This window comes from Malaclemys terrapin, chromosome 20 (genome assembly GCF_027887155.1).
Source record: "Malaclemys terrapin pileata isolate rMalTer1 chromosome 20, rMalTer1.hap1, whole genome shotgun sequence".
Taxonomy (NCBI): Eukaryota; Metazoa; Chordata; order Testudines; family Emydidae; genus Malaclemys; species Malaclemys terrapin.
The window spans coordinates 2068996-2087718 of NC_071524.1; the positions used below are offsets into that span (position 1 = coordinate 2068996).

General features: G+C 52.4%; 1 protein-coding gene across 1 annotated transcript in view; it reads left to right on the plus strand.

Moving 5' to 3' along the window:
• The window catches only part of LOC128826550 (sacsin-like), a 30235-nt gene continuing 11512 nt past the window's right edge, over positions 1-18723 (plus strand). The window contains exons 1-7 of the mRNA XM_054009891.1: positions 1-77; positions 389-419; positions 10549-10636; positions 10998-11109; positions 16179-16325; positions 16720-18091; positions 18481-18569. Of these exons, the coding sequence (XP_053865866.1) occupies positions 397-419; positions 10549-10636; positions 10998-11109; positions 16179-16325; positions 16720-18091; positions 18481-18569 (1831 nt within the window). The 5' untranslated portion in view covers positions 1-77; positions 389-396. The remainder of the gene's footprint in view (positions 78-388; positions 420-10548; positions 10637-10997; positions 11110-16178; positions 16326-16719; positions 18092-18480; positions 18570-18723) is intronic.

The following is an 18723-nucleotide window of genomic DNA, read 5'->3' on the forward strand; positions in this document are numbered from 1 at the left end:
GTCCCAGACCGTGCCCGGACCCGGACCCGGACCCGGCAGCACCGACCTACGCCGGCACCAGCCCAAGCGCGAGCGAGGTGGGAACCAGCCGGGCCCTGGGGGGGCAGGACGCCTGGGTTCCCTCCTGGCTCTGGGAGCGGAGTCGCGGTCTGGTGCTTCCAGCGGTGGGTGGGAGCCAGGACTCCTGGGTTCCCCCCTTGGCTTTCCCACTGTCCTCCTGGATGTCCTTACACAATCCCCTGCCCCGCCTCAGTTTCCCTTCCCCACCCGGGGCCCATTTCCATCGGGAGGGCGCTGGGGGCAGGGACCGGCTGTCGCCCTATGCCAGGGGATGGGGTTGGGTTTATGTCCACGTGTTTAATGCTCGGTTCTGTTTTCTGTTCTGCAGATTTACCCATGGCTGCCACAGAGCCGAAGAGGTGGGTGCTTGGGGGTGCTGGGCGTTTGGGTTGGGGGTGCTTTTGGGTAGTGGGTTGTTGGGGGGTGGGTGCTTTTGGGTAGGGGGGTGCTGGGCGTTTGGGTAGGGAGCAGAGGGGGCTGGAATATCCCAGATTTGGCCGCTCTCACTCAGTCTGGGGAAAGCCGGGACCCCTCAAGGGGACAGGGGGGCAGCTGGCCTGGCCTGCAGGGCTTGGCCCTGTGTGAGAGGTGGGATAACGAGCCAGGCAGATGGCACCTTTCTCCCTGGATGACGGCGCCTCCATCAGGACTGTGTGGGTAGCACCAGACTGGGATAAGGCCCCCAACCCTTCACCCTCTCTCGCCAGGGTCGCCCTTCCAGCAGAGACCAGACCCTGTCTGTGGGAAGACCTGCCTGAGGTAGAATCCCCGGGGCTCATAAGAACCACCAGACTGGGTCAGACCAAAGGTCCACCTAGCCCAGTATCCTGTCTGCCGACAGTGGCCAGTGCCAGGTGCTCCAGAGGGAATGAACAGAACAGGGAATCATCAAGTGATCCATCCCCTGTCACCCATCCCCAGCTTCTGGCAAACAGAGGTTAAGTCCATTAATGGCTTTAATAGCCATTGATGGACCTATTCTCCCTGAATTTATCTAGTTCTTTTTTGAACCCTGTTGTGGTCTTGGCTTTCACAACATCCTCTGGCAAGGAGTTCCACAGGTTGACAGTGTGTTGGGTGAAGAAATACTTCCTGTTGTTTGTTTTAAACCTGCTGCCTCGTTCGGTGATCCCTAGTTCTTGTGTTATGGGAAGGAATAAATAACACTTTCTGATTTACTTTCTCCACACCAGTCATGATTTTATAGACCTCAATCACATCTCCCTTTAGCCATCTCTTTTCTAAGCTGAAAAGTCCCAGTTTTATTAATCTCTCCTCAGACGGCTGCCGTTCCAGACCCCTCATCATTTTTGTTGCCCTTTTCTGAACCTTTTCCAATTCCAATATATCTTTTTTTGAGATGGGGTGACCACATCTGCACGCAGTATTCAAGGTGTGGGCGTCCCATGGGTTTATATAGAGCCCATATGATATTTTCTGTCTTAATATTTATCCCTTTCTTAATGGTTCCCAACATCCTGTTTGCTTTTTTGACTCCCGCTGCGCATTGAGTGGATGTTTTCAAAGAACTCTCTCGAGTGGTACCAGTTAATTGAGACCCCATCGTTGTATATGTAGAGTTGGAATTATGGCCCCTTGCGCAGCTCCCAGCATCAAGCCCCAGACTGAGCAGGGCCAGTTGGGGGGTGGGTGCTGGGCATTTGGGTTGGGGGGTGTTGTGGGTAGGGGGGGCTGGGCGTGTGGGTTGCGGGGGTGTTGTGGGTATGGTGGGGCTGGGCGGTGTTGGGGGGTGCTTTTGGGTAGGGGGTTGCTGGGCGTTTGGGTTGGGGGGTGCTTTTGGGTAGGGGGTGCTGGGCGTTTGGGTTGGGGCATTCTGGGCATTGTTGGGGAGAGCAGAGGGGGCTAGAATATCCCAGGTTTGGCTGATCTCACTCAGGCCAGGGAAAGCCGGGACCCCTTGAGGGGACAGGGGGGCAGCTGGCCTGGCCTGGGTTCTCTCCCGCACTCTGGGAGAGGAGTGGGGTCTAGTGGTTAGAGCGGGGGGAGCTGGGAGCCAGGACTCCTGGGTTCTCTCCCTGACTCTGGGAGGGGAGTGGAGTCTAGTGGTTAGAGCAGGGGGTCTGGGAGCCAGGACTCCTGGGTTCTCTCTGTGGCTTTGGGAGGAAAGTGGGGTCTAGTGCAGTGGTTCTCAATCAGGGGCACACATACCCCCAGGGGTACACAGAGGTCTTCCAGAGGTCATCTAGATATTTGCCAAGCTTTCCAACCGGCAAACTCCGTGTTCATACCGACAGTGACTTACTGCTCTCTATACAATATCAATGTTTCTCAGCCTGGGGGTGGGGGGTGTGATTTTATAATGATGTGGTGGAAATGCAGAAGTCAGCCATTCGTCAGTAACACTGTGGCTGTGACACTTCTGTCGTTTTATGGCTGAGTTTGTGAGCTAGTAGTTTTTAAGTGAGGTGAAACTTGGGGATATGCAAGACAAATCGGCCTCCTGAAAGGGGTACAGTACTCTGGAAAGTATCAGGGGGTAGCCGTGTTAGTCTGTATCTACAAAAACAACAAGGAGTCTGGTGGCACCTTAAAGACTAACAGATTTATTTGGGCATAAGCTTTTGTGAGTAAAAACCTCACTTCTTCGGATGCATAGAGTGAAAGTTACAGATGCAGGCATTATATACTGACACATGGAGAGCAGGGAGTTACTTTGCAAGTGGAGAACCAGTGTTGACAGGGCCAATTCAATCAGGGTAGAAGTAGTCCACTCCCAATGATAGATGAGGAGGTGTCAATTCCAGGAGAGGAAAAGCTGCTTCTGTAATGAGCCAGCCACTCCCAGTCCCTATTCAAGCCCAGATTAATGGTGTTGAATTTGCAAATGAATTTTAGTTCTGCTGTTTCTCTTTGAAGTCTGTTTCTGAAGTTTTTTTGTTCAATGACAGTGACTTTTAAATCTGTAATAGAATGACCAGGGAGATTGAAGTGTTCACTTACTGGCTTATGTATGTTACCATTCCTGATGTCCGATTTGTGTCCATTTATTCTTTTGCGGAGGGACTGTCCGGTTTGGCCAATGTACATGGCAGAGGGGCATTGCTGGCACATGATGGCATATATAACATTAGTGGATGTGCAGGTGAATGAGCCCTTGATGGTGTGGCTGATGTGGTTGGGTCCTCTGATGCTGTTGCCAGAGTAGATATGGGGACAGAGTAGGCAACGAGGTTTGCTACAGGGATAGGTTCCTGGGTTGGTGTTTCTGTGGTGTGGTGTGTAGTTGCTGGTGAGTATTTGCTTAAGGTTGGGGGGTTGTCTGTAAGCGAGGACTGGCCTGCCTCCCAAGGTCTGTGAGAGATAGGGATCATTTTCCAGGATAGGTTGTAGATCGTGGATAATGCGCTGGAGAGGTTTTAGCTGGGGGCTGTATGTGATGGCCAGTGGTGTTCTGTTATTGTCCTTGTTGGGCCTGTCCTGTAGTAGGTGATTTCTGGGTACCCGTCTTGCTCTGTCAATCTGTTTCCTCACTTCCCCAGGTGGGTATTGTAGTTTTACGAATGCTTGATAAAGATCTTGTAGGTGTTTGTCTCTGTCTGAGGGGTTGGAGCAAATTCGGTTGTATCTTAGGGCTTGGCTGTAGACAATGGATCGTGTGATGTGTCTTGGATGGAAGCTGGAGGCATGTAGGTACGTATAGCGATCAGTAGGTTTCCGGTATAGGGTGGTGTTTATGTGACCATCACTTATTTGTACTGTAGTGTCCAGGAAGTGGATCTCCTGTGTGGACTGGTCCAGGCTGAGGTTGATGGTGGGGTGGAAATTGTTGAAGTCCAGGTGGAATTCTTCAAGGGCCTCCTTTCCGTGGTTCCATATGATGAAGATGTCATCAATGTAGCGCAAGTAGAGGAGGGGCACTAGGGGACGAGAGCTGAGGAAGCGTTGTTCTAAGTCAGCCATAAAAATGTTGGCATACTGTGGGGCCATGCGGGTACCCATAGCAGTGCCACTGACTTGAAGGTATAAGTTGTCCCCAAATCTGAAGTGGTTGTGGGTGAGGACAAAGTCACAAAGCTCAGCCACCAGGCTTGCTGTGGCCTTATCAGGGATACTGTTCCTGACAGCTTGTAGTCCATCCTCATGTGGAATATTGGTATAAAGTGCTTCTACATCCATGGTGGCCAGGATGGTGTTTTCAGGAAGAACATCAATGCATTGTAGTTTCCTCAGGAAGTCGGTGGTGTCTTGAAGATAGCTGGGAGTGCTGGTAGCATAGGGTCTGAGGAGAGAGTCCAAATAGCCAGATAATCCTGCTGTCAGAGTGCCAATGCCTGAGATGATGGGCCGTCCAGGGTTTCCGGGTTTATGGATCTTGGGTAGCAGATAGAATACCCCTGGTCGGGGTTCTGGGGGTGTGTCCATGTAGATTTGTTCCCGTACTGTAGCTGGGAGTTTCTTGAGCAGATGGTGTAGTTTCTTTTGGTATTCCTCAGTGGGATCAGAGGATAGTGGCCGTCAGGAGGAGTCCACGCAGAGTTCTTCTTCTTGTAGTGTTGGTAGGAGGGTCGAAATGACAGACTGGACCTCTACATAGAGTGTTTTCGCAGACGTGCATAGGCTGAAATTGTGGACAAACAACATCACTTGTCCCATAACCTCAGCTGTACAGAACGCAATGCCATCCACAGCCTTAGAAACAACTCTGACATTATCATCAAAGGGGCTGACAAAGGAGGTGCTGTAGTCATAATGAACAGGTCAGATTATGAACAGGAGGCTGCCAGGCAACTCTCCAAGACCACATTCTACAGGCCACTATCCTCTGATCCCACTGAGGAATACCAAAAGAAACTACACCATCTGCTCAAGAAACTCCCAGCTCTATGCATCCGAAGAAGTGAGGTTTTTACTCAAGAAAGCTTATGCCCAAATAAATCTGTTAGTCTTTAAGGTGCCACCAGACTCCTTGTTGTTTTAGTACTCTGGAAAGGTTCTAGGCTGGGGTAGTGGGTTAGAGAGGAGGCTGGGAGCCAGGACTCTTATTCCCCCCTCCCCACACTCCATACACATGCAGAAGATGGTGCTGTGTAGTCCCCCCCATCTCTGTAACATGCCCCAGCCCCTCCCCGCCGCATTTGGAACAGGTCCCCGGTGTGGTGTTAGCACGGGCTGTTATACCAATAAAAACTAGCAGGATCTTATTAAAGGGGACAAGATAAAGATGCCACATTTATTATGATAACAATTTGATTTATGACCAATAACTAATATCTTAATTCTTATACACACACATTATACCTAATACACACACACACACACACACACACACACACACACACACACACACACACACACACACACACACACATCCATCAGATGTTCTGCAGCTGCTGCATAGTTACCAGTCCTGCTTGAGTCTGTGGCTTCAGTTTGCAGCTTGGGTTCGTAGCTTGTGGCGGTAACTGGCCAGGAAAGCCGGGCACAAGGACGAGCTGGGTCTCTGTTGGGTGCGCACCGATGCCCTTCCATGTTGGCAGCAGAATGTTACCCTCCTCCAAAGTTTTCCATCTCACCCATCCTTTTTTGTAGGCTTTAGTTTGAATCCAGAGTCTATAGGTCTTGCTGTGTCACGCTGCCTCTGGGTTTGGTGACTGATCACCCGTCAATTGCAGACATGACTTTTAGACAGGGACCGGGCTTTGATCTTCCTTTTATTGTACCTTTTCTTTTTAGGGTGGATTCTTCTTACTTTGTTAGGGCTCTTGTCTGCATCTTCAGCCCTTGGTGTTTGAACGCTATTTAATCAGGACAGGCTGGGGCTGGAGGTTGATTCCATCATCCATCCATACCTCATTCACACATCTAAACTAAACTAATAAGATTACAGCAGGGTTTGCAAAAATGAAGGTTGCAGCAAGCCCTTACAAAATGGAGTAAACGCTTTTAAAATGGGGTTTGAATTACAATATGGCAAACAGTGAACAGAAGTTACAATATAGACAAGTGTAGTGGATGGCAAACAGTGAAGAGAAGTTACACTGTAGGCAAGTGTAATAAATGGTGAACAGAAGTTCCAATACTGAAACAGTGCAAGTCTCGGTGATTTAAGCAGGAATTGGATTGATAGCGAAATTTACAAAGGCAGCTGACTGAACAGCTATGGCTCTGAACAAGCATCTTAACTGTTAATTAGCCAGTTATTGGGGTAACCGGTTTTATGAATGAATATTGTTTCATTCATAAAACTTTACTTATGAAGTTACATTAATAAAGTGAACAATTAAAAACAATTTCATTCATCAGTTCTACAGGGCACCTCTGCCATGCCAGAAAAGGCGGATCTCAGTCGGGGCTGGGTTACCAGCAGCGCCATAGGTCAGCGGTTCTCCGAGCTGCTCCCCAGTTCCACGTGCAGGACCAGTTAGACAGGCAGAACTGCAGGGTCTCAATGCGTGGATGAGACGATGGTGTAGGGAGGAGGGGTTTAGATTTATTAGGAACTGGGGAAACTTTTGGGAGAGGGGGAGCCTATACAGGAAGGATGGTCTCTATCTAAACCAAAATGGAACTAGATTGCTGGCACTTAACATTAAAAAGGTCGTAGAGCAGTTTTTAAACTAAGGGCTGGGGGAAGCCGACAGGTGCAGGGGTATGTGGTTTGGACAGAGACATTCCTTAGGGGAGGATCTACTGATGGAGATTCTCTGTGTCCTAGTAAGGAGGAGAAGATGGAAGATAAAATACAGGTAGGATCTGATGAGAAACAGTCAAATAAAAAAGAATCCCATTCAATTACATCAGGTAATGGCAGGCAGCTAAAAAGTGACAAGTTTTTAAAGTGCTTATATACCAATGCTAGAAGTCTAAATAATAAGATGGGTAAACTAGAGCGCCTCGTATTAAATGAAAATATTGATATAATGGGCATCACAGAAACTTTGTGGAATAAGGATAATCAACGGGACACAGTAAAACCAGGGTACAAAATATATCGGAAGGACAGAACAGGTCGTGCTGGTGGGGGAGTGGCACTAGATGTGAAAGAAAGCGTAGAATCAAATGAAGTAAAAATCTTAAATGAACCGAACTGTCCCACAGACTCTCCATGGATAGAAATTCCACGCTCTAACAATAAGAATATAGCAGTAGGAATATATTACCGCCCACCTGACCAGGATGGTGATAGTGACTGTGAAATGCTCAGGGAGATTAGAGAGGCTATTAAAATAAAAAAATCAGTAATAATAATGGGGGATTTCAACTATCCCCATATTGGCTGGGTACTTGTCACCTCAGGGCGGGATGCAGAGATAGTTTCTTGACATCTTAAATGACTGCTTCTTGGAGCAGCTGGTCCTGGAACCCACCAGAGGAGAGGCAGTTCTTGATTTAGTCCTAAGTGGAGCACAGGTTCAAGGGATGAATATACCTGGACCACTTGGTAATAGTGACCATAATATAATTAAATTTAACATCTGTGTGGCAGGAAAAACACCACAGCGGCCCAACACTGTAGTATTTCATTTCAGAAAGGTTACAAAAAATGTTAGTTAAACGGAAATTAAAGGGTACCGCGCCAAACATGAAATCCCTGCAAGCTACGTGGAAACTTTTTAAAGACCCCATAATAGAGGCTCAACTGAAATGTATCCCCCAAATTAAAAAACTTAGTCGGAGAACCAAAAAAGAGCCCCCGTGGCTAAACCACGAAGTAAAAGAAGCAGTGAGAGGGAAAAAGGCCTCCTTTAAAAAGTGGAAGTTAAATCCGAGTGAGGAAAATAGAAAGGCGCATAAACTCTGGCAAGTGAAGTGTAAAAATACAATTAGGAAGGCCAAAAAAGAATCTGAGGAAGCCAAAGACTCCAAAAGTAATAGCAAATTTTTAAAAAAATACATTAGAAGCAGAAAGCTGCTAAACGACCAGTGGGGCCACTGGACGACCGAGATGCTAAAGGAGCACTCAAAGACGATAAGGCCACTGCGGAGAAACTAAATGAATTCTTTGCATCGGTCTTCACGGCTGAGGATGTGAGGGAGATTCCCAAACCTGAGCCATTCTTTTTAGGTGACAGATCTGAGGAACTGTCCCAGATTGAGGTGTCATTAGAGGAGGTTTTGGAACAAATTGATAAATTAAACAGCAATAAGTCACCGGGACCAGATGGTTTTCACCCAAGAGTTCTAAAGGAACTCAAATGTGAAATTGCAGAACTACTAACTGTAGTCTGTAACCTATCATTTAAATCCGCTTCTGTACCAGATGACTGGAGGATAGCTAATGTGACGCCAGTTTTTAAAAAGGGCTCCAGAGGTGATCCCAGCAATTACAGGCCTGTAAGCCTGACTTCAGTACTGGGCAAACTGGTTGAAACTATAATAAAGAACAATATTGTCAGACATAGAGATGAATATAATTTGTTGAGGAAGAGTCAACATGGTTTTAGTAAAGGGAAATCACGCCTCACCAATCTACTAGAATTCTTTGAGGGGGTCAACAAGCATGTGGACAAGGGGGATCCAGTGGATATAGTGTACAGTACTTAGATTTTCAGAAAGCCTTTGACAAGGTCCCTCACCAAAGGTGCTTAAGCAAAGTAAGCTGCCATGGGATAAGAGGGAAGGTCCTCTCCTGGATTGGGAACTGGTTAAAAGATAGGAAACAAAGGTAGGAATAAATGGTCAGTTTTCGGAATGGAGAGAGGTTAATAGTGGTGTCCCCCAGGGGTCTGTTCTGGGACCAGTCCTATTCAACATATTCGTAAATGATCTGGAAAAAGGGGTAAACAGTGAGGTGGCAAAATTTGTAGATGATACAAAACTACTCAAGATAGTTAAGTCCCAGGCAGACTGCGAAGAGTTACAAAGGGATCTCACCAAACTGGGTGACTGGGCAACAAAATGGCAGATGAAATTCAGTGTTGATCAATGCAAAGTAATGCACATTGGAAAGCATAATCCAACTCTACATGTAAAATGATGGGGTCTAAATTAGCTGTTACCACTCAAGAAAGAGATCTTGGAGTCATTGTGGATAGTTCTCTGAAAACATCCACTCAATGTGCAGTGGCAGTCAAAAAAGCGAACAGAATGTTGGGAATAATTAAGAAAGTGATAGATAAGAAGACAGAAAATATCATGTTGCCTCTATATAAATCCATGGTACGCCCACATCATGAATACTGGGTGCAGGTGTGGTCACCCGATCTCAAAAAATATACATTGGAATTGGAAAAGGTTCAGAAAAGGGCAACAAAAATGATTAGGGGTATGGAACGGCTGCCGTATGAGGGGAGATTAATAAGACTGGGACTTTTCAGCTTGGAAAAGAGATGGCTAAGGGGGGATATGATTGAGGTCTATAAAATCATGACTGGTGTGAAGAAAGTAAAAAAGGAAGTGTTGTTTACTCCTCCTCATGACACAAGAACTAGGGGTCACCAAATGAAATTAATAGGCAGAAGGTTTAAAACAAACAAAAGGAAGTATTTCTTCACACAACACACAGACAATCTGTGGAACTCTTTGCCAGAGGATGTGGTGAAGGCCGAGACTATAACAGGGTTCAAAAAAGAACTGGATAAGTTCATGGAGGATCGCTCCATCAATGGCTATTAGCCAGGATGGGCAGGGATGGTGTCCCTAGCCTCTGTTTGCCAGAAGCTGGGAATGGGCGACAGGGGACGGATCACATGATGATTCCCTGTTCTGTTCATTCCCTCTGGGGCACCTGCCATTGGCTGCTGTAGGAAGACAGGACACTGGGCTAGATGGAGCCTTGGTCTGACCCAGTGTGGCTGTTCCTATGTGAAGACACGGGGATCGTTGTCCTGCTCTGCACGGCAGGGAGTCCGATCCCCCTCCCTAGGGCTGGCACATACCCCAGTCCCCCCAATTCCCTTTGTTCTACCTGCCCCACCTTGCAAGCCATGCAGGGCTCTCGTTCACCCCTGCAGGGAGGTCCCCTCCTCATCCCTCCCCCCCAGCCTGGAGCCTGGCCCGCCAGTCCCCCTTTCCCAGGGCTCGGCCACCCCCACCCGTCTTCCCCATAGGCTGTTAGGGGTCTGGAGGCAGGGAAGGGGGCGGTTGGTTCCTGAGGCAGTGCTGCCCTCTGGTGGCTGGCGAGGAGATCACATCCAAGCCTGGCCACCCCCTGGAGGGGTGTGGGGTGGGGGGGCGCTGATGGACCCAGGGACACCCATTGGTGGGAGGACAGACAGCAATTGGGGGCGGGGTGTGTTTATGATAAAGCAGAAGCCCCTGAGGAGGGCTCAGTGACCCCTCCCATCAGCAGGGGGTGGGAAACTGGGGTAGATGGACCCGTGGGGCTGATCCAGGGGGCAGGATACCGGGGTAGATGGGCCTGTGGGGCTGATCCAGAGAGCAGGAAGGGGGCGGGATACTGGGGTAGATGAGCCTGTGGGGCTGATCCAGGGGGCGGGATACTGGGGTAGATGGGCCTGTGTTGCAGGATGGATGTGAGATTTCTCCTGGTGAGTGATGCGTGTCTTTCTGCCCCCCTCTCCACAGGAGGGGGTTCCGGCAGAGGCCCCCCCCCTTCCTCAAATACCTGCAGAGCATCCTGCGCAAATACCCAGATGGGGGGCAGATTCTGAAGGTGAGTCCTGGGTTTGGGGGGTTCACAGCAGGACACCCCCCCACGCTCCAACCACTAGACCCCACTCCCCTCCCAGAGCCGGGGGTAGAACCCAGGCATCTTGGCTCCAGCCCCCGCTGCTCTAACCACTAGACCCCACTCCCCTCCCAGAGCCGGGGGGAGAACCCAGGCATCCTGGCTCCAGCCCCCGCTGCTCTAACCACTAGACCCCACTCCCCTCCCAGAGCTGGGGAGAGAACCCAGGAGTCCTAGTTCCCCTACTCAGTGGAGCCATGTGCCCAAGCTGGGGGGCTGGTAATGAGCCGGGGGTGGGTGGGATCTGTGCTGACGGGCGCTGTGCCTCCCACCCCACCCCCGCCAGGAGCTGATCCAGAACGCGGATGATGCGGGGGCCACGGAGGTGATCTTCCTGTGTGATGAGCGCCACTACGGGACCCAGAGCCTGGCCGCGGAGGGGCTGCAGCGAGCGCAGGGTACAAGGGGGCAGCAGCCGGGGGCAGGGGGGGGAGGCTGAGGTTGACAGATCTGGGGAAGGGATTTATGTTGGGTGATGGTGGGGAGCCCTGGGGGGCCTAGCAGGATTGAAGGGGTGTGTGTGAGGAGATGGGGGGCTCGGGGGTTGGGGAAGGGGAGCTAGAGAATCGGGGGTCCCACCTCTCATACACCTCCCACCTCTTTAGGGCGGCTGCGGGTCCTGTCCCTCACATAGTGTTGGGGGGGGTAGTTTAGGGGATCAGAGGATCAAAGTCCCACTTCATGTGGTGTCTGGAGGGGATCAGGGCCCTGCCCCTCACGCACTGTCTGCGGGGGTTGGGGGAATCAGGGCCCCGCCCCACACACAATGTCAGGGGGATCGGGGCCCCACCCCTCACGTGCTGTCTGGGGGGGTTGGGAGGATCGGGGCCCCGCCCCTCACGCAGTGTCTGCGGGGGAGGATGGGGGCCCCACCTATCCTTTGCTGTCTTGGAGGGGGTCAAGGCCCCGCCCCTCGTGTGCTGTCTGGGGCGGTTGGGGTATTGAGGCCCCACCCCTCACACACTATCTGGGGGGTTGGGGTTGGGGGTTGAGGCCCCGCCCCTCACGCACTGTCTGGGGGTGTGTGGGGAATCAAGGTCCTGCCTCTCACACACTGTGTGTGGGGGGTTGGGGGGAATCGAGGCCTCGCCCCTCACGTGCTGTCTGGGGGCGTCGGGGAATCAAGGCCCTGCCCCTCACATGCTGTCGGGGGAGGGTGCCTCTCACTCGCTCTCTTGGGGGGGGTGGTCGAGGCCCTGTCCCTCGTGCGCTGATTTGGGGGGGTTGGGGTTGAGGCCCCGCCCCTCACGCGCTGTCTGGGGGGTCGAGGCCCTGCCCCTTGTGTGCTGTCTGGGGGGGGGTTGGGGTGTGACGGTGCTGCCCGTGGGAGCCAGCTGAGGTCACTCAATCAGGGTGAACTGCAAACAAAACAGGGCAGACAAACCCCAAACGCTGTTAGTTATTCCAATACTTAGATTTACCAACCAGCCCAAAACAGCTTCTGTATTACCTCACTGGTTACTCAGAAGTCCAAACAACGCAGTTCCCTTAAAGTGCCCAGCCTCAGGCCTCCATCCAGACACACACGTCAGATATGATGATGATTAATGAAAATCTTATCTCATCATATAAAAGAAAAGGTTCTTCCAATCCCAAAGGAACTGCCAGATACTCAGATTCAATTATAACTTAGGTCCTACCCAAAATACACACTATAGCCAATTCTTATTAACTAAACTAAAATGTATTCAAAAAGAAAAGAGAGAGAGAGTTGGTTAAAAGATCAATCTACAGACAGACTTGAATTCAATTTGTGAGGTTCAGATGCATAGCAAAGGTGAGCTTGTAGTTGCCAAAAGTCCTTTTAGAAATAGTCCAGAGGTTATAGTCCAATGTCCATATTCAGGGTGGTTCCAGTCAGTGACTGGGGATCTCAATCCTTGTGGCTTAAGGTTTCCCCCTCTTGAAACCCAAAGCAGATCTGAGCTGAAGAAGGATCGTGTCCCAGGGTTCTTATACATTTCCAGCAGCCTTTCGGCCTGAGAAAACAATAGGCTTAACTCTCCTTCCAAACATCCTGGCAATTAGCACAGGGTAATTTATCCATTAAACAGTTCAGATACCGGTTACCACAACCTTCAAAGAGACAGAGACAATAATACTATTTCACTCAAGGATTATCATAAATGTTAATATTCCTTTTTGATCTTTGAATCAAAGCTAGAGCAATAGACAAGACTTGTTTGCTTACATCACTAGACCCGAGCAAACATCTCCCCTTCTACCTCTAACAATACAGACTTACATTTCAAAGCTCTATTCATTTACCTATCTTCCTAACCAGTTTCTACAGTTCACCCGTGGGTCAGGTCAGTCTGTGAGCTAATTAACTCTTTCTGGCCCTATCACCTTTCAATGAAATATTATTTTACACTCATAACATCAAACCCCCAACGCAAAATTGATGCAGGAAGGGATGACACAAACATCACTGATTGCATCCCCAAAACTCCCCATCCTTGGCTCTGTCTCATTACAGCTTGTACTGGGTTAGAAGCTGTATCAGGGTAGAACAGAAATGGCTTATTAAAGTCCTGTTCAATAACATGATTGAATCTCTTTATGAACTTACGGTAAAACTTGGTTAGCACCATAGTGGATTGGATCTTCTGTTGCAGCATGGTTCCTGTATGTCTCATGTGATCTTGCCCAGAGCTAAAGAACATAGCTACTTTATCCATACAAGCTCGGGCAAATGTTTGGAACCCAATTAACATCAAATCAACGTCGATGTTAATGTTGTTCACAGTGTAGGAATCTTGGCATTTAGCTGTGAAAGCAATCTGGTAGCGTGTCTCCGTTTCCCTTTTCATACAGCCCATCAAGTCTGGAATGTCTTTTCTCCTGTGAAAAGTTCTAATACTGTTTACAGGCAGTAACGGTGCAACATTAGCATTACAAGCCTTGTAACATAAGGTGTGTTCTTATGTATCACTTTCAACATGTTCAAGGGATTTTCCAATAGATTAGGCACATTGTACATTTTCACAGTTCTTGGTAATAGCAAAACCAAAATTACCATTAGCAACAACAACAAATTCATTGCAAGTGTCCATTTGCTATGCCACACCTTTGGCTCAGTACCATTGGGGTTTGGGCCTTTTAGGGTTACCCTGTGGTTTCCCTTTGCAAAAGTAAGTTTTCTCTTTCCTCCTTCTCCTGAAGGATTAAACCCGGATTTCTCTTGCTTAACAGAATTCACTGGCTGATTGGCTGGGCTCTCTGTGCTAACAGCTATTAGCAGTAATAGCTCAAATAAATTTGTTTGGGCTGGTCTACACTGGGGGCGGGATTGATCCCAGATACGCAATTTCAGCTACGCGAATAGCGTAGCTGAAGTCGAAGTATCTTGGATTGAATTACCTGGGGTCCAGACGGCGCGGGATCGATGGCCGCGGCTCCCCCATCAACTGCGCTACCGCCGCTCGCTCTGGTGGAGTTCCGGAGTCGACGGTGAGCGCGTTCGGGGATCAATATATCGCATCTTAGTGAGACGCAATATATCGATCCCAGGAAAAATCGATCACTACCTGCCGATATGGCGGGTAGTGAAGACGTACCCTTAGTCTCTAAGGTGCCACAAGTACTCCTGTTCTTTTAGCTATTAGCAAGTCTTTCTTCTCCCCATCAGCCAGGTAATTTGCATCAACACAGATGCTAGCGTTTAGCTGCTACCAATTCCAAGGCTGGACTCTGTCTTAGATACCACACAAATCCAAAGAGTCTGAGGGTGAGAGTTTGCTTGCTCTCCCGTGCAAACTGTTCTGCTTTGAAACACCAGTAACCAAATCTGTCCTCAGACCCTGAAGCACAGACTGCTCAATGAAAGAATTAGCATGGAGACAGTCCTGTCCCAACACCATTGTCTTTCCAACAAGCTGGCCACGCCCAGCCACTTGGTCATAGGGCTGTTTAAATTCCTTAACAGCTTTTACTCCATCTGAGACCTTCTCAAAGCTATCCACACTGGATCTCTCAAAAGGAAAGTCAGTGGATCCATTCACAACAGAAAATTTCTGGCTGTTAGGAACTGACGCTTCCTTGATTAAACCACTTTTACACCCTTCAGTTGTAGCAAACTGCTTGCACAGATTACCATGAGGATTTCTTTCCTTAGCAGCTTCTCAAGGCTATGTCTTCACTGGGGGGGAGGGCGGGGTGTCGATTTAAGATACGCAAATATGAGACACGATAAATCGATCCCCGAGAGATCGATTTCTACCCGCCGATTCAGGCGGGTAGTGAAGACGTAGCCTAAGCAGCAATTCACCCCTCACAGAAATTCTGCTCTTACCCTTTTCACCTAGGGCTTGCTCTAAATGAACACTTCCCTGAGCCACAACAGACTCTTTCTGGGTCTTACATCCATGATCATCTTTGGCCCATCAGGTGGATTTCCACACAATCCCCTTTCAGGCAAACTCATAGACTCACTAGATAAAAGGTTAGAGGTACTTGCCTTCCCTCTGCAACTTTCCTCATAGTCACTGGCAACCTGCAAGTTGTTAAGCTCAACACACACAAGTTTAGGAATCATTTTCTCCTTGTGGCAAGTTTCCACACCATCAGTGGGTAAAACAATTAAATTATCTTTCTGCTCTCCTTGTGCCCTGGCTAGGATATCACCCTGATCAGACAGTGCTACACCCTTTTCCAGCCACACATTGGCAACAGGCAAAATATAAGCACCAGAATTGTCTGGTCTCTGGGATTTTGCTAAGACACTAACTGGATGCAACCTAGTTACAGGACCGTTCTCCCCAGCACACACAAACTTAGGACCGTTCCCTTCCTGGGCTTTAGTTGAATTCAGAACCAACTCTGAGACAACTGCACTATTCTCAACCACCGCAGGCTGAAAGGCACCTTGTGTTTGCTCCAAAGCAGAGCTGAAAAAACCTTTCCCTTTAACAGACACAACTCGGGATTTCATTTCCCTTGTCCCAGCACACAGGGCTATTCACAGACACCGGCTTGGAGGCTGGGGTAGCTCCCTCCATAGGCAAGTCAATCCCCCTGACAGACACAGGCACATTTCCTTCACTGTCATTATTCTCCACACAGGAAACAGGTAAGGTCTAGGGACACTGTCACCTTTCAATGAAATATTTTACACTCATAACATCACATGGGGTATTGAGGCCCCGCCCCTGACGCTGTCTGGAGGGTCGAGGCCCCGCCCCTTGTGTGCTGTCTGGGGGGTCGAGGCTCCGCCCCTCGTGTGCTGTCTGTGGGGGTTGGGGTCGAGGCCCCGCCCCTCACACGCTGTCTGGGGGGTCGAGGCCCCGCCCCTCACACGCTGTCTGGGGGGGGTTGGGGTCGAGGCCCCGCCCCTCACACGCTGTCTGGGGGGTCGAGGCCCCGCCCCTCACACGCTGTCTGGGGGGGGTTGGGGTCGAGGCCCCGCCCCTCACACGCTGTCTGGGGGGTCGAGGCCCTGCCCCTGACTCGCTGTCCCTGGCTCCAGGCCCGGCGCTGGTGGCCTACAACGATGGGCTGTTCTCGGAGGCCGACTGGGACGGGATCCAGAGCACGGGCGACAGCCACAAGCTGCGCGACCCCGGCACCGTCGGCCGCTTCGGCCTGGGCTTCAACTCCGTCTATCACCTGACAGGTGAGCGCCCCGGGGGCAGGGACCTCACGTGGTGGGAAGCTCGGGGGGGGTGGGGGATTGGGTCACAACTGGGGGGGGTCCCTGGGGCAGCTCGGGAGGGTCTGCGTCATAGCTGGGGGGTCTCTGGGGGAGCCCAGGGGGTCTGGGTCACAGCCCTGGGGGGTCTCTGGGGGAGCCCTGGGGGGTCTCTGGGGGAGCTTAGGGGGTTTGGGGTCACAGCTAGGGGTCTCTGGGGGAGCCCTGGGGGGTTTGGGTCACAGCCAGGGAGTCTCTGTGGGAGCCCGGGGGGGTGGTCTGGGGGAGCTTAGGGGGTTTGGGGTCACAGCCAGGGGGTCTCTGGGGGGTTTTGGGGTCACAGCTGGGGCTCCCCATCTCTCATCCCCTCTCCCTGCAGACCTGCCGGCGGTGCTGAGTGGCCCCTGGCTGGGCGTGCTGGACCCGCAGCGGGTGGCGTTGGCGGACGGCGGGCAGCAGTGGCACCTGGAGGAGGCAGCGGAGCTGGCCGACCAGTTCACGCCCTTCTGGGGGGCGCTGGAGGTAATGGGGCACGGCGAGGGGTCCCCGGCGGCCGGCCGCTTCCCCGGGACCCTTTTCCGCTTCCCGCTGCGCCACGAACCCTCCGGCATCTCGGACAACCTGTACAGTCCCGAGCGCGTGCGTCAGCTCTTCCTGGCCTTCATCCACGACGCCCCCACCTGCCTCCTCTTCCTCCGCCACGTCCGGCGCCTGGCTCTGAAGATGGTGGATGCCCAGGGGGCCACGACGGAGCTGCTGGAGACCACAGCCGCCCCGCGCCCGCTCAACGGGCCGGGCTTGGTCCAGGACGACGTGGCCGCTGCGGCGCTGGCCACCGCAGCCTGCATCAAGGCCGTGGCTGCGCATGGCACGGCTGCTGACGGAGACGCAGAGCGCGAGTGGCTGGTGGTCTCGGCCGTGCCAACCGAAGGTGCCTTCCCGGAGCTGGCGGAGCTGGCGGGCGCGCTGGGGAGCTTGCCTGGCGTGGCTTTGGCGTACCCGCTGCGGGGCGGCTGTGCCGGGCATCTCTGCTGCTTTCTGCCGCTGCCAGCCACGGAGGAGAATGCCACAGGACTGCCCCTCCACATCAACGCCCCCTTCCACCTGACGGACGACCGGCGGCACGTCCAGTGGGTTGAAGAAGACTGCAGCCGGGACCACGCCGCCCGGTGGAACCAGCTGCTGACCGAGGTGGTGCTGCCGCTGGCCTACCGCCAGGCCGTCGTGGTGGCGGCGGCTTGTCCCGGCGACCCCTATGGCGCCTGGCCCGACCCGGAGCTGAGCCGGCACCAGCAGCGCTACCGGAGCCTGACGGAACGGATCTGCCAGCAGCTGTGGGGCATGGAAGCACTGGTGCCGGCCGGCCAACCCGGCACATGCCGGCTCCGAGCCACGGACGCCGTGTTCCTGCCGCAGAACGGGGCCGGCGAGGCCACGCTCCGGGTGCTGGAGGACGCCCTGGTGCAGGCGGGCGAGCCGCTGGCCACGGTGCCAGCCCATGTGCGCCGGGCGCTGGCCGCGGGCGGCCCGGCAGTGAAGGAGGCCACTCCGGCCTATGTGCGAAAGGTCCTGGGCCGTGTGGGGCCTGCCCGATACCCGGCCGACAAGCGGCTGCTGCTGGAGTACGTGGCCGGAGACAAGCGCTACGGGGGACTGGCGGGCCTGGAGCTGCTGCCACGTGCTGATGGGGGCTTTGCCTGCTTTGGGGGTGCCAGCGGCACGGTCTATGCTGACAGCGAGGCCTTCCCCAGGTAAGAGAGCCCCTGGCCCCTCCACCCGCCTCCCGGGCCAGAGGACACCTAGTGAGCGCGGCTTCGCCAGCCCGCGGCACCTGGGAAAAGCAGGTTCTGTTGGGAGCTGGGCTGAGACGCAGGGACCCGGGCCACGAATCAGCCCATGGAACGGGGATCCCACTGCCCCCGCCCAGCCAACCAGCCCCCTGGTGTGGGGCCAGATGGGAGCTGGTGCCTCCTAGAGGGGAAAGGCCCCATGTCCCATTCCCCACCCCCCTGAGCCAGCCAGTCCCTGCCCTGGGGCCAGATGGGAGCAAGCACCCCCTAGAGGGAACAGGCCCCATTCCCTGCCCCCCCCCCACCCCTCCCAGCCTACTGTCTTAACTCTCTGAATTCCTGGTTTCCAGGATTCTGCTCCCTGGCCTGGCTGACAGTTTTCTGCCGGAGGATCTGACACCCGCCCTGCTGAGTCACCTGCACCGGATCGCGGAGCAGGGTAAGTGGGAACCGTCCGTCCTTAGGTGCCCGTCTCTGCCCGGTGTGCCTGGGACAACATGAACGTTGCTGGGCCCCGTTACCCAGCCCCTGCACCCCATCCGAGAGGCAGCCGCATCTCAGTGCCGGGTGAGGGGTCCCCGTATAACTAGCCA